The sequence below is a fragment of the Pelobates fuscus genome, chromosome 2 (assembly GCF_036172605.1).
Source record: "Pelobates fuscus isolate aPelFus1 chromosome 2, aPelFus1.pri, whole genome shotgun sequence".
In the NCBI taxonomy this organism is placed as follows: domain Eukaryota; kingdom Metazoa; phylum Chordata; class Amphibia; order Anura; family Pelobatidae; genus Pelobates; species Pelobates fuscus.
The window spans coordinates 201,304,306-201,326,572 of NC_086318.1; the positions used below are offsets into that span (position 1 = coordinate 201,304,306).

The 22,267-nt window shown below is 39.1% G+C and overlaps 1 protein-coding gene across 1 annotated transcript in view; it reads left to right on the forward strand.

Moving 5' to 3' along the window:
• The window catches only part of UTRN (utrophin), a 583,870-nt gene that overhangs the window by 104,660 nt on the left and 456,943 nt on the right, over nt 1-22,267 (forward strand). The window contains exons 18-23 of the mRNA XM_063443106.1: nt 1,177-1,264; nt 5,177-5,406; nt 6,120-6,300; nt 7,841-7,986; nt 9,220-9,432; nt 20,752-20,865. Of these exons, the coding sequence (XP_063299176.1) occupies nt 1,177-1,264; nt 5,177-5,406; nt 6,120-6,300; nt 7,841-7,986; nt 9,220-9,432; nt 20,752-20,865 (972 nt within the window). The remainder of the gene's footprint in view (nt 1-1,176; nt 1,265-5,176; nt 5,407-6,119; nt 6,301-7,840; nt 7,987-9,219; nt 9,433-20,751; nt 20,866-22,267) is intronic.

Below are 22,267 nucleotides of genomic sequence, written 5' to 3' on the forward strand. Positions count from 1 at the left end.
AGAGGCAGACTGGAGCACCATTAACCCCGTGATCGCCGCGATTGCGGCGATCTGGGGTTAATTTTACCGCGTGACGGACGAGGTCCGTCACTCGTCATTAAGGGTTTCCCCTGAGTGACGGACCTTGTCCGTCACTCGTCGTTAAGGGGTTAAGTGTCACAAAGATTAAATATTTTGTTTTACAGTTTAACTCATGGATGGCATTGTGTCTCAGGGCTCTTTTGATCATTGAAAACAATCTCGGACACCTGTGATAATTAGATTGCCAGGTGAGCCCAATTTAAGGAAAAACTACTAAAGGAGGGTGTTCCACATTATTAAGCAGAGCACCATTTTCATGCAATATGGGGAAGAAAAAGGATCTCTCTGCTGCCGAAAAGAGTGAAATAGTTCAATGCCTTGGACGAGGTATGAAAACATTAGATATTTCACGAAAATTTAAGCGTGATCATCGCACTATTAAGAGATTTGTGGCTGATTCAGAGCAGAGACGGGTTTGTGCAGATAAAGGCACATTGAGAAAGATTTCTGCCAGATCCATGCATCGGATCTAGAGAGCAGCTGCTAAAATACAATTACATAGCAGCAAACAGATATTTGAAGCTGCTGGTGCCTCTGGAGTCCCACGGACATCAAGAGTCCTCCAGAGTCTTGCAACTGTGCCTAAACCTTCTATTCGGCCACCACTAACCAATGCTCACAAGCAGAAACGGCGGCATTGGGCAGAAAAATACATGAAGACTAATTTTCAAACAGTCCTGTTCACTGATGAGTGCCGTGCAACCCTGGATGGTCCAGATGGATGGAGTAGTAGATGGTTGGTGGACGGCCACCCTGTTCCAACAAGGCTGCGACGTCAGCAAGGCAGTGGTGGAGTACTGTTTTGGGCCGGAATCATGGGAAGAGAGCTGGTTGGCCCCTTTAGGGTCCCCGAAGGCGTAAAGATGACCTCTGCAAAGTATGTGGAGTTTCTGATTGACCACTTTCTTCCCTGGTACAGAAGGAAGTACTATGCTTTCCGTAATAATTGCATAATCATTTGGAACAGGGTGTATATAGCACGTAATGAACATATTCCACTGTTCTGTGCAATGGTTGCATGAGACATAAAATTAAATTCAACAACACTAGCTTGACTTACATTGGCTTACTCATTGTTTGTTTACCTTATTTCAGATTTTTGAGAAAGAAAGAAATGAGAGGGCCCCCAGTTTTGACGACGCCCTCATAACTGGACATCGCCTACTGGAGTTGTGTGAGAAAGGTATGGCAATTTTGTTTATATTGAGGGACGATTGTCATCACAGTAAAAAGTGTTCATACATAGCAAAGAGTAGCGTGGGTGCTGTTATAGTAGTGGGGTGAGGTATTTTATTTATAATGGTAGCATGAAGTGCTGTTGCGTGCTCATATCGTATGTGAGCCCCCTGGGTTGGAGGTTGAGTGCGCGTAAGGATGTTGTCTTAATGTGAGTGGGCCATGACTACATTTTCACTTGCCAATGGCCCTTAGTTAAATCAAATTCCGATCCCTGATATATAAACTATTCTAGTCACTATTTGAGTCTCTAGTTATTTCTAGAGTGTTCCTGATTTCTGGAGGATTTCAAAATGTTTCTGTACTCTACCTCTTCATGACAGTAGAGAACAGATATTTACAAGCGTGTATGTAATGAGAGGCCTTGTGGCTCAGCTATTGTTACCAGGCTATTTTGTTATGTTTAATGTTAGCATTGTGTTAATTCCTAGATAGATTTCGAGATACCTTTATATTGCAGGAAATACATTGTTTGCAAAAAATACAGCTAATTGTCCATGTCATGATTAATATTAAGTTAAAGCAACCATGGTTTGTATCTAGTTTCTTGATACTAGTAGTGTAGAATTCTGGGAAATGTAGTTTTCCATCTTGTTGTAAGAGTTTGCTGTTTCAGTTCACAATATACTTTGTATCCAGTGAGCAGCATGTTCTGCTGAGCAAACAGATAGAAATGGCAGGGCACATGTATGAGTGCTGACTGCTGTTTGCCTTGTGCAGCTGTTCAAATATTAGTTTGCTTTTGGTGAATGACTGCTAACCCTGTTCTAATCATTTCATTTCCTGGCTTTGCTAAACTGATCATTTATTCTAACCATTTCTTGCTATAGCAATCAGGGTAGGGCACCATCTCCGTGCGAAGAGTATTTTATATCTTGACACTTATTATGCAAAACTTGTTACAAATGTAGTGGCGTTTACTATTTTTCAATATGAATATTTCCATGTAACTGTGGCTCACTGTACTTAAAAATATACTTCTGGGTGTGTCAATTTTATGTGTTGTGTTCACATGCAGTTCAACAGGAGTAGGACTTTGCAAGTGAACTGGATTTATAATAAAAAAAACATTAATAAAATCTTTTTGTTAATACCATATTTCACTGGTTGTTCAGTCCAAAAATTGGTTCAAATTCAATTCATCACATAATAGTCGCATAATTGACCATTGCTGTTTTTGTTGTGAAACATTCTTATTCTTGAAAACTTATGGCAAACATCCTACTGATCTTAAACTGAAGAGAGGGTTTGTTACCTACCCGTTCATTGTATTTTAGTACATTTTATCTATGTAATGCATTATGAAATGACAAGAGGACAGGGATCAGGTTTAGAATTGACGTAATGCATTAGAAAATATGCTGTGTGATGTTATCAGCAACTATAATGTTATGAGCAACTATTAAAAAAAAACTTTGAATAATGGTCACATATAATATCACATAGACTGAATGATTTAGGATACGATATTTAATGCTTGTGGATCAAAAATAGTCCCGGAGCATTGACATAAAAATCTTTATAGCACCTCTCCTTGGCTATAACTACTCATCCAATACCTCCCACCATTTAAAACTTCCAAGTCTTATTAACCACAAAACAAAGACATTGGAAAGTTTGATGAAAATAATCATTTTACTTACAGTTATTAAACATGTAAGTTCAATATAAGTATAATTAGTAAACACAACAGCAGAAAAATAGTGTCACAATGTCATGTAATGCATCTAAAAGCGAGTAGTGTACGGCTGTAGAGTGTGTATGTGTGTGTCATAGGGTCTGTAATGTATGTTTATAGAGGCTGTACAGTGTGTGTGTGTTTTCTTCTAGGGGCTGCAGTGCAAATGTGTATAGTCAGGACTGTATTTAATATTGATTGTACCCTGGGCAATCATTTGTTCGCCCCCCCTGGTTTCTGCCCCCCACCTCACTTCAATCCCTGGGATACAATCACACCATACACTTTAAGAGCCCTGGTGCAAGAATTGTTTTGGGTCTCCCTATTGCAAGGGTGGCCAAAATGTAGTTTCCCATCTGTCGTGCAACTCCAATCATGCTTTGACAGCTGGGGCGCTACTATGTGTCTGTGTACCAGCAGACTGTAGGCACAAGAGGGGATAGAGTGTGGCATTTCTGCTCTGCACATAAGTAAGTATCTTTGTGCCGGTTGCCCGGCGCGTTGGTTGCTATGGCGCCCTGTGCAGCCACACAGCTCGCACACCCCTATGACCAGCCCTGGGTGGAATAACACAACAAAAGATATTTCCTTCTAATGTCATTTTTCTAACACGTCAAATGCGCAATAAAGCTGCATTTTGTGGTATGTTCTCCTTTGGTATAACTTTATTAGTTACTGTATTTACAAGCTGTTCTACTTTTCACTTTCCCCATGTCACAGCTGCATTCCAAGCCTTTCATGGTACCATGGTAATAAATACTCTCATGTGTTACTTGTTCTCAAAATTCCATTTCCTAACTTAGATATCATTTGTCTTAGTCATAGTTGTGTTTCTTGGATTGCCTGCTATTTTGAATTGTCTGCTATGAGGCCCTCTGCTGGCCTTTAACACATTGTTTTAACCAAAACCTCATTCTATTTTAATCCTAATTGTATGTTATCATACCATCCCATTGTCAGCAAAGCTCCCTTAAATCTGTATGACAAATAAGGGCCTTTTTTGTGTAGAAGTTTAACTATGAAATTATTGTCATCATTTCTAGCAAAAGGAACATAAGGACAGACACCGTAAAAGATAAATTTGCTTTCTTTTAAAGGAAGACTAAAACATTAGGAATATAAACCTGTGTTCCCAAAGCGGTAGTACCCTAGTCCATAGTCAGGTTAATTGTCATGTAAGTGTCCCCAATTTCCACTAAAAAATTTTTTAAAAGGACTTTATTCAGCCTTTTCCAGCCCTGAGACTGTCTCTGTGCTGATGACTTCTCTGCCGTATCGAGGTGGCCTTGCTTCCTTGTCACTGGTCATAGAGGAGCATTGGGGACCTGATACGCATTCACAGTAAATCCAATTTTTTCTTATGAGCTGCAACACCATATGAACAAGTTTAACACAGTTATTGCACCAGAAGCACTTTTAATGGCTGTCAGTATGACAATTTGTCATAAATGTGTTTATAATGTTAGCTTTTGTAGGTGGTGCCGTTAGATAACTGATTGGGGAGAAAACCTGATGTCTATATATTTTTCCTGGAGGTTTGAGTACAGTGCCAAATTGCCATAATAAAAGAGATGACAGAACTACCAATGTCTTTTTATTGTTTTATATACTGGACCTAAGGAAGAATGCATTGGCTTTTTTTCTGGATTATTTTTTTCCCATTTGCAACTGTAGCAGGGAGTAGGATAGGGTTAATGGTTGATTTAGGGGGGATGGCTGGCAACCTTTTTCTTGGGAGATGAGTAAAACTTTTTTTTTATCTGAGATGGAATCCTGATTGCTCGCACATACAGTAGTCCCACAGTGCAAAAGCCCTTCACAATGAGACTGTATCCAACAACCCCTGCATACTAGAGGCCAGGGGGAGATATTGCCCCTCTGCCCACCTTGCCAGCCCTCATCTGGAATAATAGCACTGCGTTTGAATTTGGAGACATGAGGTTGCAGGACTTTGAGAAAGAAGGGATAGAAACTATTAAACTATTAGAGAGACCACTAACTTGGTCAGGCCCTGCACAGCACAAATCCTAAATTTGTTAGTAAGCTCATATGAAGAGCAGTCATCTCTTACAAAGGGATGTAGGCTATCAAATCTATAAATGAGCGGATGTTTAATGATTTCAGAAAATTTTAGCTAAATCTGTATATTAATCTTTCTTTCCCAATTATGCTTTTTTGCAGACGATATCCCACCCGATGAAGTAAAAAGTTCAATTGATTCTTTGCAGACGGAATGGAAAGAGACAAATAGTCAAATAGAAGAGTTAAATAATAGGATCCAGTACCAAGATGCAATTACAGCTGTGTTCAGAAAGCTGCAGGTTTTGGAAGAAAATATAAAGCAAGAGGAGGATTGGTTAAATGCCCCAAATAAGGCTTCTCAGGAGCAGTCACTTAGCGAAATAAGTCAGGTTAGTAACTTATCATGAACACAGCTAAAATAAATATTACAGTAGTTCTACCTATGAACACTTATTAAACCTTGTATGAATAACGTACACAGTATTTGTAAAATATTATATGGATCTCCCACCTCTCTAGTCACATCTGTGGAGATGACAATTCTTTTGTTTTTTTAAAAAAAAGCACCGACAATTTTGTATTGAAATGAGAATGTTTTGTACTTTGTGCTGTTGCAAATAATTATCGCTTTGGCCTTGATTTTTACCGATTTCCCCATATGGAGGAGGTGGCTGCAGAACCTGCATGCTACTGGATTTTGTTAAAATGAGTACAATCTTTCAAAGTATTTTGTGTCTTCTTAAAGGGGATGTTTTGTAGAAATTTAGGAACAAAATATAAACGCATTTTTTTTATACTTTTAAAACATTAGACAATTCTATAAATGAATTGTGATCAATCACGATACCGCTGTATTCAGTCAATACTAGATCTGCCACCTTATAAAATCTTCTTCATACTAACTTTTAGAACCTCCGTAATGGCAAGCTCCTGGACAAACTTGATGTTAGGAAGCAGCAGCAGGAGAGAATGATTTGTTTGTTAGCTACTGTTAACCTGTTTGAGTTTAAACTAATGTAACAATCCACACTTCAGTGCAAACTTGTGTCAGGAAAACAATGCTGATTGTTTGTCTGTTATGTTTGTAAATTCTTGTTTACAGGAAAGACTTAGCAAGCTTAACGACCTGAACACCGAGGTGGAAAATCTAAAATCGAATGTAATATCCCTAAGCTCCCAACCAAGTGCTCCGGTTTTTATTCAGCTCAGTTTCAACGAATTTAATAACCACTACCAGAACGTAAAGAACCAAGTGGAGCAAGAAGTCCAGAAATATCAAAAAGGTTGGTCCTGTACTATATTATGACCACCCAGAATACGTATAATGAATGAAATACAAAGGGACAACCTGATAAGGGTCCAATTCCCTAGAATGGGATCTGTGTGAAAATGAAAAACACTTTCATAGCGTAAAAAAGTAAATATAAATGGTGTTTAAAGTGAGATTAGAAATGCACTCACAAACAAACGAATATTCAGGCCTTTCACCCTCTCAGGGGTAATAAGATGAGCACAGAAGGTCCTCCAACACGGTATATGTGGATATAAAAAATGCAATAATAGTGAAGAATGTTTGGAAATATATAAATTCACATTTATTTATTGCACTTACAAATTTTCAGCATAAAAAAGGCATCTCTCCATAAACATATGGAACTCCTGGTGATGATAATCGAGTATCCACAGTCCAGAGTCAGGAAGAAGATACAGCATACAAATAAAATAAATAAAAACAATAGTACATAAGTAAATGAGAAGTGTAGTGAGAAGTGTAGTGTACTTATGTACTATTGTTTTTATTTATTTTATTTGTATGCTGTATCTTCTTCCTGACTCTGGACTGTGGATACTCGATTATCATCACCAGGAGTTCCATATGTTTATGGAGAGATGCCTTTTTTATGCTGAAAATTTGTAAGTGCAATAAATAAATGTGAATTTATATATTTCCAAACATTCTTCACTATTATTGCATTTTTTATATCCACATATACCGTGTTGGAGGACCTTCTGTGCTCATCTTATTACCCCTGAGAGGGTGAAAGGCCTGAATATTCGTTTGTTTGTGAGTGCATTTCTAATCTCACTTTAAACACCATTTATATTTACTTTTTTACGCTATGAAAGTGTTTTTCATTTTCACACAGATCCCATTCTAGGGAATTGGACCCTTATCAGGTTGTCCCTTTGTATTTCATTCATTATACGTATTCTGGGTGGTCTCCACTTTTGTCTTTTTGTAACATATTTCCACAGGTGGTTGTGAAGTTCACCTGGAACTATCTCAGTATACGTGTTTTCTCTTAGTGTATATACTTTATTTTTTCGTTTCTGTACTATATTATGTTTCAATAAAAACTGTTTGTTTGTTTTTTACATTCATTTTTTTTTTCACATTCATTTTTAGACTTAAGTTAAAAGAAATCATCCCATAAGCTGTAGCGGTTCATGCACTGTCCTAGGTGTGATTTACTGGGGATTTCATAAATTGGTCTGTTGATTATCTGATCAGTGCTTCCGGCAAATGTCACAGAGTCAGTTTTCTGTCAAAATCAAAAGCTATTATATTTTGGGTTTATTCACAATTGGGTTTGTGGAGAACTGCAAGTTTTAGATTCAACTGAATGAATTGGAGACATTGTCCAGCTTTTCTCCTTTGGCTTACATTTTGCCATAACACCTGCTCTAGAGAATAAACCTCAATATTAACAATAATTAAATAAAAAAATTCCTATGACAACAAAAATCTAGATTCTGTCTTTTTCAAGTAGTGGTAATGCAGTATTTGTATTAAAGCACTGTTAACTTTTTTTTTTTTTTAAGCATTGGAATGTCAGCCAAGTCAGAATTACCTGTACACACGGAAAGTGCTGAAAGACACGTTAGTGGATTGTCGGAGCCAGTTACAATCCCTCTCGACTGGCCTCTGCGACCCCATCTCAGTAGAACAAGCCTCGAAGCAGACAAAGGTGGGTTTCAGTTACTCTAATAGCGAATTCATAAGAATAGAGTAACACACTGTTTATTGTTGTATGTGTTTTGTTCCACCATTAATTATTCCCTCATTGGTAATGGTAGAATTAAAGTGCAAGTGATATGCCTAACACATGCGTTCATTTTAAAGATCCTAAAATTCAATATATACATTGTGCTAGGTAAATATCTTGCAGTGTTTGTATGAAATTCACATTCACTTTAAATGGGGGATGTCAGCTGTCATTTAATATTAAGTTTACTTATCCCTATATATAACAAATGTGTACTTGTGAGGCATTAAAAATAAAGTTAATTGTGAAATCTATATTTTATTTATCCTGGAACTGGGTGTCTCAATCTTAGCTCCCTGTCAATCATTGTTATTGGCACTTCTTTGTATCTGCCTGTAAGCATTGTGAGCATCTGTATTCATTAAATTCTACGAAGTTGTCTGTCATTGACTTCCATTGTGAATTTTAGCCTTTTGTACACGACACTGTGCAAATTTACAGGTCTAAACAACGAGCTGCTACATACAGTTATTTTGTAACACATTCAGCTTTATAGGTTGAACTTCCACCACCATACTTTTAAAATTCCAAATGATGTTTAAATGCACACATTACCATCCTAGTATTTTGTTTCCAGCACTGTGAAAAATGACATTACTTTTCAGCAATTATTGCCATGTCATTTTCTTTTTATGTGCCAATTCATGTGTACAGACTACTAAAAGGAAAACAGTGTGGCTCTATCAGACTCTATCAGCTGACTGTTTAGAACAAACCAGCTTAGTTTTTTTTTTTTTTTTTAAAGTATTATTTCTATGTAGTCAATCTATAGCAAGTTTATTTACCATTACCAATTGAAGATCTGACAGTGTTTTAGTGTGATCATCTTGGAAATGCATTGCGATTTTTAAAACCTTAGAGACACATTGTTATAGAAGAAACGCTAAATAACTGTAGAACCATGCTTTAGCCTATTACCTCCAAGCATTTCAGTGTGCAGGCTGGAGGTAATGTTTATTTTAACTACTGGATTAGGATGAATGTTCTCTGTGCACCAGGGAGCTAGAATTATTTTATTTTTATTAAATAAATAAATAAATGCTCACAGTTTTAAAGAGCCGTATGATGGCTCAGAGAATATTCAATATGACAACACCACTTTAATTCTTTTTAATGATTAAAGATCTTAGTGGTTAACCACATTTGCCCTTTCAGATTCTTTTACAGACAATTGAAGATCAAAAAGAAAATTTAGATAAACTCTATTCAGAAATACGATTGCTGGAGAAACGGGCACCAGATGATAAATTAAAGATCTACCTAATGGAGTGTACGGATTTAGAGGATCAGTGGATGGTGTTACGCAGTTGCTGCTCGGAACATATCAGTGTTCTGGAGGATATCTCTTCTAAACTACGAACATTTGAGGTAAGGAAAACAAATCAAAGGCTATTGATTCCATTTTAGTTCTACAGCCAACACTATTTGTCTAAAGGGTTTTTTCACTACACCCAAAACTTTATATAACAATTTGTTTTTCTATACTGTTAAGCTTGCATGAGTTCCATCATTAAACAGACACTCTAAATCCCTAAAGCACATTAGCTTGCAAAGATGCTTTATGTGTGCAGAGTCTGTCTTATTTTTTTTCAATAAAAAAGTCTTGTTACTTCCTGGGTTGTTTAGGTCAGTGGAGCTAAACCAAGAGGCAGCAATTGCCCAGGTCGCCTACCTTGCAAAGACTTCTCATTAAGCTGCATTGGGAAGTCTGTGATTGGACAACCACAGAAAGTCTAGTTTGGGGAAAAGGGAAGGGCCTGTAAAGGCTGCATATTTTAAGCTGTTTTTAGATATACCCCTAACGAAACAAATGCACAATTAAATGCATGCATGTAATCTTTGGGGTGTATTTTCTAAACTTCAAATGTAAAAAAAAAATTCTTTGGCATGTTTTTTTTTTTTTTTTTAGAGTGTTCCTTTAAATTAACCTTCATTACCTGAACCGATTGGTTGTTTTAACTAACCTTTTTGTATATTTAGTGAGTTAATAAAAGTGATGCACAGTTTATCTGAACGATGGTAGTGCAGTGTGCAGTTGGTTCCATGTAGATTCCCTATGATTTGTGCTGCTTAGAGAAACTGTTAATAACATGGACCCTTGCTAGCATTTGTAAACGTTGAAGATGATAATTCTTTGAATATCATCCAAGAAATGTTAATTAAGGTGACATTCTTTTTATCAAGAATTCCAATTGATACTATGTGAAAGAACATGTTTGAGCGGTTGGTGAAAAGTGTTTTATATTTTAGTGATTACATCTGATTGACAAGTCTCTCATCTTGGCTTATTATCATACAAGGCCCATTACCTTGTGCATTTTACTTAGTAGGTGGGTCTCTGGACAGTAGCTTGTTGTGAATTTTACTATGTCTTTTATATAACCATGGAATTATGTTTCTCCCTTATGTCCAGTGTTTGTCTCACTGGTTACATGTAGTTAGATCTTTTTGTTATTACCGGTATGTTATGATTTTTTTGAGGTACAAAGAAGGGAAGCATAGTTATCAAATGCATGATTTCTTGTTGTGACCTGGTTTACTATGGAGGTTGCTTAGTATGAGCCAAATATTCTCTGATTTTGTGCACCCTCTGGAGGTCATACAGGGTATAGTTCTGCTGTTTTGTGCTAAATATATTGTATGGAAAAGGGATTTATCATTGTGTAGTGGTTCTTTTAAGTAGCATATTAAAAAATAGAATCCGTTTTAATCTACATTGCAAATTTCTTAATAATATGTCACATTTATTAAATTAGTGTGTTATAGATTGGATCCACAGGTCCTTTTAATGTCATACATTTATCAGAGTTAATATGAGAATCCTGGCACATTTCAGTCCAAAACGAAAAATAAACACTATGTTTTAATTAGTGAATGGATAAAAGCATTGATTTAATGTAATAGAATAAAAAAGTAATAATAATTTCAAGTACCGAAGTAAAGAAAAGATGGGAAGTAGAGCTGTTTGCACTCCTAACCTTAACATCAACAGTTTACTTAACAAATCTCTCTTCCTGCTATCACTGATAATGTCAGCAGATATTCTGTGTGATTGCACACCAATGAAAGCAAGAGGGTAAAACATAATTAGAGATAAAAGCTGTACACACACTGGATGCTTGTGTTCGACAGTGTTTTGTGACACTTAACTTTGATTTTTAAACCAAGCAGAGATTTGTTTAACCCCTTAAGGACCAAACTTCTGGAATAAAAGGGAATCATGACATGTCACACATGTCATGTGTCCTTAAGGGGTTAATTTTGGTGCGTAAACTACTTGCTTGTGTTCTCCTATTTTTGTATTTGTATTAGTTGCTGAGATGTTAATTCACTAGGTAATTGTGGTATTTGCTAAACTGATTAATATACGGATGTGCTCTTATTGTACTTTTATTATATTTATCCTCATGTTTAATGTTGCCCATATTTATTATGGAATGGTCTATTTAAATATATGCACAATAAAAATGAACAAGTTGAATGCCTCACCTATCAATACGTACATAAATCAAAATTACGTTTGCCTGCTAAGCCATGGACAATGGGGAGAGTTACATATGAAAGGGTTAATAGCACTAAGCCTCTCGATATACATGCTCAACATCCTTAACAGGCCATATATGAACAACAGATTAACTCCAAATTCTTACCACACGTCCCCAAGTTATCACTAACTCACTACTGCCACCAAGACATCATATTGGGTATCTTACATTTATACATACTAAATGTGGGTACATTATTGATAAGCAGTAAGTCAGTTGATAGCATGATAAACAAAATTACCTTCTAAGGAAAATGTTGATTCCAAGTGCCAAGACATTATTTAATTAATATTTTTATAAAGGAAAATTAGTCATTATTAATATAACAGAAAATAAACAAACAAGAACACAATTATAAAAAGACAATAAAAAACAATTCTGGATAAAAACTAACAAAGAACAGTAATGCACCGTTTCCATTGAGCTGTACAGTTCGGGTCGGTTCGGTCTGGTACGCTATTTTGAGTTTTTCCATTATAAACGTGGCCCATACAACCGAACCGAACCGCACCATTCCTGAGCCCCCTTCAGATGAAGGTCCAGAAGAAATGGTACGGTTAGGTCGGGGCTACGAGCGTCACACTATACAATCCATTGATTGGCGGACATGAAAACGTCAATGCTCACGACAAATGACATGCTAGGCATTTGGTCTAAACCCCGGCATGCCTCCTGGCGGTCCGACTTGCAGTGGAAACGCTGACCTGAATAGGCTCGACCATACTAACCCTTCCAAACTGTACCGAACCGAACCGTTCTACTCAGTGAAAACGAGGCATAAGTAAGTCACTGTGGGAGCCTTACAGTTCTTTAGATAAAGGAAATACGATAAGATTATTGGGTTGGTATCTCATTATCCTATTATATATCCAGTGTCTCTATGTCTGCATTGGGCTACCCAGTTTACAAACAACCTTTATCTTATAGACCCAGCAATACATCCAGCCAATGGATTTGTATGTGCCTTTCATGTCCACTTATCTCTCTCTCTGTGCATTTACCAGTCTAGTGTATTTGTTTTACAGTTTTGCAGATATGACAGGTACTTTACCTACTTTATAATCACGTATTGTATCAGTATTGCTATCTGTTAAATCCCCACAACATACAAAGTTTTACATCCATTATAATTTGTGTAGAAACGTCAATGTGGTTTAAATCTTGCAAGCACAGAGTGAATCTAATAATGTTCTGTACGTGACAGTTGCTATGGTCGCCTTAGTACACAACCAGAGATTTCTTCCTGTAAACATTTTTTAGGCTTCCGTAGTGGTGACTTATTATCACTTCTCCCATAATGCTTATCCAGTCAGAATGGTGCCTGGGTATCTTGAGTGTAACAATGTCTCTATCACTAGTTCACTAAATGCAAGGTGGGAGGACTTTGTGCAAACTAGTTTAGGGAAAGAAACAATAGGAGTTAGACTTGAAATCTTTTTAGTATTTCCTTCTTGGTATGCATATTACATATGCCTGTCTGGATCTTCTCTTCCTATATCGCTGTTACTTTACTTTCACAATTGTTTTATTATAAATGTCTTTGCAATGTCTTTTATCCTTTAGTTTGCTTTGTATGATCAGCCAAATTTTATTCTGCAGACATTTAGAACTGGTTCTCTGATGTTCTATTTGTATTAAGGTCAAGTAGGAACCCAAACATGATGTCCATTAATTCGTTTTTTTTTGTTCTGTATTGTAATTTGTTCTCCCCTCTGACAGGCTTGTACATTAAGACATGAATAAAATGTTTTCATGTACGACCAATGCTGATCATTTAGATTAATTTGTGCTATCAAAAGGATAGTTGGCAGAATTGTAACTTTGTTCTAATGCTTTGTAGTATTAGATTTGGAGATTTGTCCAAGACGCTCCTTACTTTTTTAGAAGATAACATTTTAATTGGACTTTTCTATATTGTGCTCTGGTGTAAAATAAATTACGGTACCAGTTACCCTCCTGATTCTCTTAAAGGGACACTATAGTCGCCTGAACAACTTTAGCTTAATGAAGCAGTTTTGGTGTATAGAACATGTCCCTGCAGCCTCACTGCTCAATCCTCTGCCATTTGGGAGTTAAATCCCTTTGTTTATGAACCCTAGTCACACCTCCCTGCATGTGATTTCTCAATGCTTTCCTATGGACGTCCAGCGTCTTCTCACTGTGATTTTCACAGTGAGAAGTGCGGAAGCGCCTCTAGCAGCTGTCAGTGAGACAGCCACGAGAGGCTGGATTAACCCTAGTGTAAACATAGCAGTTTCTCTAAAACTGTTATGTTTACAGGTGCAGGGATAACACTAGATGGACCTGGCTCCCAGACAACTTCATTGAGCTGAAGTGGTAAAGTCGTGTTAAAGTAGATGAAGATTTGGTCCAGCAGGTCTGTTAAGGAGTTGTTCAACCTCCAGGAACATTGTCTAGCATGGTGGAGCAATGAGGTGATGCATAGTTGGATCGGACTTTGACCAGGGCAGGATATCCACAGCCAATATAATTAATCTGAATGTATATATTGTGGATTGCCGAATAGAACATATAGTCTTTATCTGTTGGACACAGAGCATATATTACAATTCTTTATCAAGTTATGCATGTTTTGTTTTTTCCCCAAAATGTCCAATTTTCACATCATTTCTAAATTAAATGGGAACTGTCACTTCCCTGGAAATTATTCCTCTGAGTAAAACATTTTAAATAATATATAACTTGTTTTAACATTTTTACTGTAATACTTCATATTCTTATAAATGTATGTTAAATATTTAAAAAGGGAATTACTCTAATAATGTCACAATCCAGGCACAGCCATGGCACGAGTTAAATTGAAGGAGGAGATACAGACACAGTTTTAATACTTTGCATCATTTTTCAGAACATGATCTCCAGGATAGAGGTTAAATTAACATAACATATAAAGTTATAGGAAGAATCCTTAAAGCGGCACTGTCATGCCAAATCCCGTTTTTTGTTTGTTTTTTTTAACCCCCCTCCCGCCTCCACTACATCCAATTGACCCCCTAGTCACCTCCAAATACCCCTAAGCCCCCCATATTACCTCTTTTTTATTCTTTATTTTCTGCCCCGATCTATATTCAGGGCGCCGCCATCTTTATGTGGGTAGGTGAAGTCCCTGTGGGACACGTCATCTGCCCACACTAGATAGCACTGAGATTCCCGCACATGCCCAGTGAAACACCTGGACATGCGAACGTGAATTTCATCCATTCATTCATCAGAAAGACGAATGAATGAATAAAAAAAATCAGCCGAACAAACTAACACTGAGTATCAGTGTTAGTTTGTTCGTTCCGTTTATTACAAGGACGGAGCTACCGGCGTGCAGCTCCCTCCTTGTAATATGTAAAAATAGAAGCGGCAGGGAGCAGTGCTCCCTGCCACTTCCTAAGCCCCCCCAGGTCCCCCTCTCACTCTATGGGGGTCAATATGACCCCCAAAATAGCACAAGGGAGATTAAAATCTCCCGAATGCCCCTACTCGCTATACCGCGAGTAGGGGCATGTCCACTAAACAGTGAGCAGCCTGTGGCTGCTCACTGTAGAAAAAAATTACATAAATTACAATAAGGGGGGGGGGGGGCGGACCTATTGTCCTCCCCCTGGTCCCCACCCCTGAGCGGCGGTTGGGGGCCATGAAGACAATGAGGGGGGGGGAACCTACTGTCCTCCCCCCTGGCCCCCACCCCTGAGCGGTGGGTGGTGGCCCTAAATAAAGATTGGTGGGGACCTACTCTCCTCCCCCCGGCCCCTACCCCTGAGCGGTGGGTGGGGGCCATAATGATAATGAGGGGGGGGCTACTGTCCTCACCCCCCTGGCCCCCACCCCTGAGCGGTGGGTGGGGGCCCTAAATAAAGATTGGGGGGGCCTACTCTCCTCCCCCCGGCCCCTACCCCTGAGCGGTGGGTGGGGGCCATAATGATAATGAGGGGGGGGGACCTACTGTCCTCACCCCCCTGGCCCCCACCCCTGAGTGGCGCGTGGGGGCCCTAAATGAAAATCCCCCCCAATCAAGGTGACTAGGGGTCCCAATCCCCTAGTCACCCCCCCCCCCACCCAAATCAAACTATCCCCTACCTACCCCCCTCACCCTAAAAATAGTGAGGGGGGAATAAAATAAGTAACCTGTAAAAAAAAAAATTAAACTTACCATTTGACGTCTTCTTTTTTCTAAGATCTTCATTTTTCAGCCCCAAAAAAGGACAAATAAAAAGCCATCAAAACCCTGAGCGCAAAAAAATAATCCATCTTCACCCATGGAGGGCTCCGCGCAGACTGAGCTACGCAGGGCGGGGGAAGGCTTATAAAGCCTTGCCCCGCCCTGCAATTAGGCTAAGAACACTCTGATTGGTGCGTTTAAGCCAATCAGAGTGCTCTTTGTCATTTTACACAGCGTGGGAAAGTTCTTTGGAATTTTCCCACGCTGTGTAAAATGACACAGAGCACTGTGATTGGATGGCTTGAAATCCATCCAATCACAGTGCTCTGTCATTTTACACAGCGTGGGAAAATTCCAAAGAACTTTCCCACGCTGTGTAAAATGACACAGAGCACTGTGATTGGATGGCTTGAAATCCATCCAATCACAGTGCTTTGTGTCATTTTACACAGCGTGGAATTTTCCCACGTGTGTAAAATGACTCAGAGCACTGTGATTGGATGGCTTGAAATCCATCCAATCACAGTGCTCTGTGTCATTTTACACAGCGTGGGAAAGTTCTTTGGAATTTTCCCACGCTGTGTAAAATGACACAGAGCACTGTGATTGGATGGCTTGAAATCCATCCAATCACAGTGCTCTGTCATTTTACACAGCGTGGGAAAATTCCAAAGAACTTTCCCATGCTGTGTAAAATGACACAGAGCACTGTGATTGGATGGCTTGAAATCCATCCAATCACAGTGCTCTGTCATTTTACACAGTGTGGGAAAATTCCAAAGAACTTTTCCACATTCCAAAGAACTTTTCCACGCTGTGTAAAATGACACAGAGCACTGTGATTGGATGGCTTGAAATCCATCCAATCACAGTGCTCTGTGTCATTTTACACAGCGTGGGAAAATTCCAAAGAACTTTCCCACGCTGTGTAAAATGAGACAGAGCACTGTGATTGGATGGCTTGAAATCCATCCAATCACAGTGCTCTGTGTCATTTTACACAGTGTGGGGAAATTCCAAAGAACTTTTCCACGCTGTGTAAAATGACACAGAGCACTGTGATTGGATGGCTTGAAATCCATCCAATCACAGTGCTCTGTGTCATTTTACACAGCGTGGGAAAATTCCAAAGAACTTTCCCACGCTGTGTAAAATGACACAGAGCACTGTGATTGGATGGCTTGAAATCCATCCAATCACAGTGCTCTGTGTCATTTTACACAGTGTGGGGAAATTCCAAAGAACTTTTCCACGCTGTGTAAAATGACACAGAGCACTGTGATTGGATGGCTTGAAATCCATCCAATCACAGTGCTCTGTGTCATTTTACACAGCGTGGGAAAATTCCAAAGAACTTTTCCACGCTGTGTAAAATGACACAGAGCACTGTGATTGGATGGCTTGAAATCCATCCAATCACAGTGCTCTGTGTCATTTTACACAGCGTAGGAAAATTCCAAAGAACTTTCCCACGCTGTGTAAAATGACAAAGAGCACTCTGATTGGCTTAAACCCACCAATCAGTGTGTTCTTAGCCTAATTGCAGGGCGGGGCAAGGCTTTATAAGCCTTCCCCCCCCCTGCGTAGCTCAGTCTGCACGGAGCCCTCCATGGGTGAAGATGGATTATTTTTTTGCGCTCGGTTTTTTCTTTTTCGCCAGGTTTTTTTTTTTGCCCTCAGGTTTTTTATTTTATTTTAAGTTCGACGGGTATGATGGCTTTTTATTAGGCCTTTTTTGGGGCTGAAAAATTAAGATTTTAGAAAAAAGAAGAAGTCAAATGGTAAGTTGAATTTTTCTTTACAGGTTAGTTATTTTATTCCTCCCTCACTATTTTTACGGTGAGGGGGGTTGGTAGGGGATAGTTTGATTTGGGTGGGGGGGTGACTAGGAGCTGGGGACCCCTAGTCACCTTGATTTGGGGGGGGGGGATTTTTATTTAGGGCCCCCACCCGCCGCTCAGGGGTGGGGGCCGGGGGGGAGGACCGTAGGTCCCCCACCATTCTTATCTAGGGCCCCCACCCACTGCTCAGGGGTGGGAGCTAAGGTGAGAGGACAGTAGGTCCCCCCCCTTATTGTTTTTTAAGGGCCCCCACCCACCGCTCAGGGGTGGGGGCCTGGGGGGAGGACAGTAGGTCCCCCCCCCTATCTTTATTTAGGGCCCCCACCCACCGCTCAGGGGTGGGGGCCGGGGGGAGGACAGTAGGTCCCCCCACCCTTATTGTTATTTAGGGGGCCCCCACCAGCCGCGCAAGCTGGAGGGGAGCTTATTAGGTTTTTTGGGGGGGGGGGGGGGGGGGGGTTTTACAGTGAGCAGCCATAGGCTGCTCACTGCTTACTAGACATGCCCCTACTCGCGGTATAGCGAGTAGGGGCATATTATTTACTAATACTAAGTAATCTTTACTTAGTATTAGTAAATGTGGCTGAAAGACCAATTTAGGTCTTTCAGCCTTTTAGTAGATAGCTCCCTAATACCGTGGGAATTAGGGAGTTATCTACTAAGCGGCTGCAAGATGCAGCCGCGGCAATCAATAGGATCAGAGTTTCATTCATTCGAATGAAATTCCGATCCGAACAAAGTCCTGTATTGCGTTCTAAAAGAAACAAACATACAGTTCTCATTCAGTTAGAACGCAATTCGGCAGTTTCGGCTAAAATGACAGGAAGCATCGCGGGAACAAAAGCTAGGGAGGAAAGCTAGGGATCATGGGAAAATTGCTCTGACCAGCGGAAATGAAGCACATTTTGCTCCTCGGCTGGTCAGAGCTGGTCAAGCGGAGGTATCCTCCATAAGGCAAAGAGTCCCTACTTTGATTTTATGATTTTAAAGAAAACTAAAGATTTTATGATTTTAAAGAAAACTAAAGAAGACAGGAAGAAATGGAGAACAGATCCTGAGAGAGGGGGAGAAGAGGAAGAGATTGAGGAAAGGTAAGTTCGGCATGACAGTGCCGCTTTAATAAGAATCTGTTTGCCTACTTGTCTATTATGGTAGGTTTACATCACACTTTCTTGGAAGTCTTTGCTATTTTACATATAGGTTATGTATATATACTCCTCCTACCTGTATCTTACAGTGTGTTGTAAATCTTAAAAAAACATTCCATTCAAATATGGTTTACTGACTGTTTATCATCATATAATAATACTGCTGTAATGAATACTTGAGTTTTTTTTCATAAGAAAAAAAATCATTGAATTCAAAAATTACCCTTTATAGTAAGGACTATATGATTTGTGTTAATGGTTCTCTAAAACAGACAATAAATGTGTATTAGATTTAATACATTTGCATACATAATATTTTCTCACAACTCATTGTTTAAATCATGACTGTCGGCTATACCTGTCGGGATCCCGCGGGCGGCTGCGAGGGGAGGCTGCACTCCGTTCGCAGTACTCACCCTCCAGCCGTCCGCGGTCCCCTCCTCCACGTGGGCTCGGCGAGCGGCATCCATCCTGCCTCGGATGCCGCCCGCGTCTTCCTCCACGTCCCCCAGCGGCAGCATGCATGACGCTGCACGCTGGGAGACCGCCCAAGATATGACACGCCGGGGTCAGTCACCTGACCCGGCGTTAAAGGCACAGTGCCTCAATCACAGTGGGAGGTTTAGATATCTCCCACGTGTGATTGTTAATTCTGATTGGAAATTATCCAATCAGAATTAACTTGATGGTTTAAATAGTTACCTTTCCTGTTCCTCCTTGCCCTGTTGTGGTCTTTGCTTGCTAGTATTGATACCGAACTTGTGTTTTCTGGTTACGTACTCTCTGGCTTGTTAATCTGACTTTGTGACTTTCTCTTACCCTTTGACCTCGGCTTGTTTCTCGTTATCCTGTCTTCTGGTTCCCCTTACTCGGCTTGTCTCCTGACTATTCTGTGTGTGCTTAGCCCGGCCACTCTAAGGTCCGGTACTGCACCTTTTCTGTGTGTGTGTGTGTTAGCGTGTTGGGTTCCCCGAATTGTGACAATACAAAGTTGTCAATCAATTGACATGACATTTCCATTCTGATTATGAAATTAGGAAGAGAGGCCCATCATTTGACATAGCCTTTGCCTTTACTCAACAATAACAAGAGAAAAGGATTAATTAGAAAAAGATCAGTAGCAGAAACCATTTATGATGAACAAGTACAACGTATCTGCTTCAGAAGATTTTGAATTTCATTTAAACATATGTATAATTTTACCAGCATGTTAGAACTTATTGTATATATAATATATTTGAACTAATGTTAAAGCCCCTCTCATATTTTTTTCCTTCCTCTGTATGTAATAAGAGCCATAAACTCAATGTCTGGTGTTTATTTCATCCAACTATCTATCTTTCTTGAAACTTATTTCTCAAAGGGTGTATTTGGGCTGCCAACTAGTATTAAAGTTGTTTATTTTTTTCCTCCTATAATGGTTTTTAATAGAACTTTATTTTCAGTAAAACTAATCTCATGCTGCATTTTATTGAGTTAGAGTTGAAGTAAAATGACCATTTTATTCTGGGCAACGTTTTATTATGTTAAAGTGGGATAGCTATGTGTGTGACTTTAGCAAGAAGGTTTGTTAACTTTTCATGCAAATTTACATTGCAGGGATTACTGAGCTCTAGAATTGACAGGTATTATCTTGTTAAATGCTAATTAATATTCTTGAAAGTGATCATGTTTACTGAACAATTCTGTATCCTGCTGTGTTAGTTAATCAGACATTTTTGTTTAAGTTATTGGCCAATAACTTAAGAGCAATGACCAGTTTCAATATGTGTGATTGTCAGAAATATTTTTTTATATTCTCTTATTTTGACTATATGTTTGAAAACCAGTTCTGGTTACTATATTTATTGTGGTTGTGCCTTCCCCTGCTTTATAGCCTTAGCCAAATATTTTAATACAATTTAATACTTTTTTTTTTGCACTATTTGGGTGTTTATTTATTTTTCTTTAGTTTGACCATCTGTTATTCATTTATTACTTAGGCCGATTCCAAATCTATCCAAAAATGGGCCAATGATGCAAAAGATTTTGTTCTAAACCAACGTTCTGATTCAGAGGATTCTGAAGGACTGCAGAGACAACTGGACCAGTGCATGGTAAGCATCTCTCTGATGCTAAATATTAAAGACTTATACAATGTTACCTTATTTATGTATCACTCAGTAAGTATTCCATTACTGGGCTATTAACTAATCCCCCCCATGAATAGTTCACAAAAACCAAGCAACCGAAACCTGTGAAAGATTACAGTGACATGGTTAAATGGTTACATTCAGCAGTGACAGTGAATTTATATTTTTGTATAATAAGCGTTCTTTCTGTTAAGGAACTCTATGTATCGTATTGTTAACTGCAGCAGTGGTTATAATGCTAGAGTGTATATATATATATATATATACTGCATGTACTGGAAATATATGGTATACCTACCATGAAAAAAATAATTCTATCATTTTATAGATATTGCTAATTTGTTAAAACTTCATAGTAAAACAAAATTGCAAGTGCATAAAAACAATTGTGTTTAGTTTTTAGCTATGTTTACTTGTTTAACTTTTGCTTCTTTGTCACTGGTATGGTGTAACTTCACATGACAACCAACCCAGACATGTTTCCTGCTATTATTGCTGTCTTCTATTACAGTATATAACATTTTAAAGTTTAAATATATTTCATATATTTGCTTACCTGGAGTGCAACTTTATTTAATACATTTTTGAATACAGTGTTTTTTGTTAATCACTGCATAAAAAGCTTTTAGCAGTTGGTTTTAAGTACTCACAAATAATCAATCAGGGCATGTAAATGAAATAAACAAGAGACCAAAGTGGTCATACGGTAAGGACTAAAGGGGATAACCCGAGTAATTGAATGCCCAAAACCAATAGAGAAAAAAATTAATACTCCACCACAAGGGGAATCAATACTTAAAGGAATCCTATAGTGCCACCCATTTTCCTGGCACTATAGGCTCCTAGAGTGCCCCCCTCCCACAGGACTGAAGGGGTTAAAACCCCTTCAGCCACTTACCTGAATCCAGCGCTGATGTCTCTCGGTGCTGGGTCAGGCTCCGTCCACTCTCCTCCCCCGCCGACTTCAGTCGGTGGGGGAAACCTAGTGCGCATGTGCTGCAATGGATGCGCGCACTTTAGACATCCCCACAGGAAAGCATTATTCTATGCTTTCCTATGGGGAAAATCTGATGCTGGAGCTCCGTGAGGACATCAAGCATCAGATAACAGACCAAAAGTCTGTTTGGATTCCTGGAAGCCCTCTAGTGGCTGTCTGTTAGAAAGCCACAGAGGGCAGACTTAGAGCTGCAAGGTAAACATTGCAGTTCTCTGTAACTCAGCACTAAGTGCAACAGGGACACAGCACCCAGACCACTTCAATGAGCTGAAGTGGTCTGGGTACCTACAGTGTCCCTTTAAGTCCTCACTCAAATCAAAAAAATAAGAAAATTCCAAATTGAACTTTATTAATTAACCTTAAACTTAA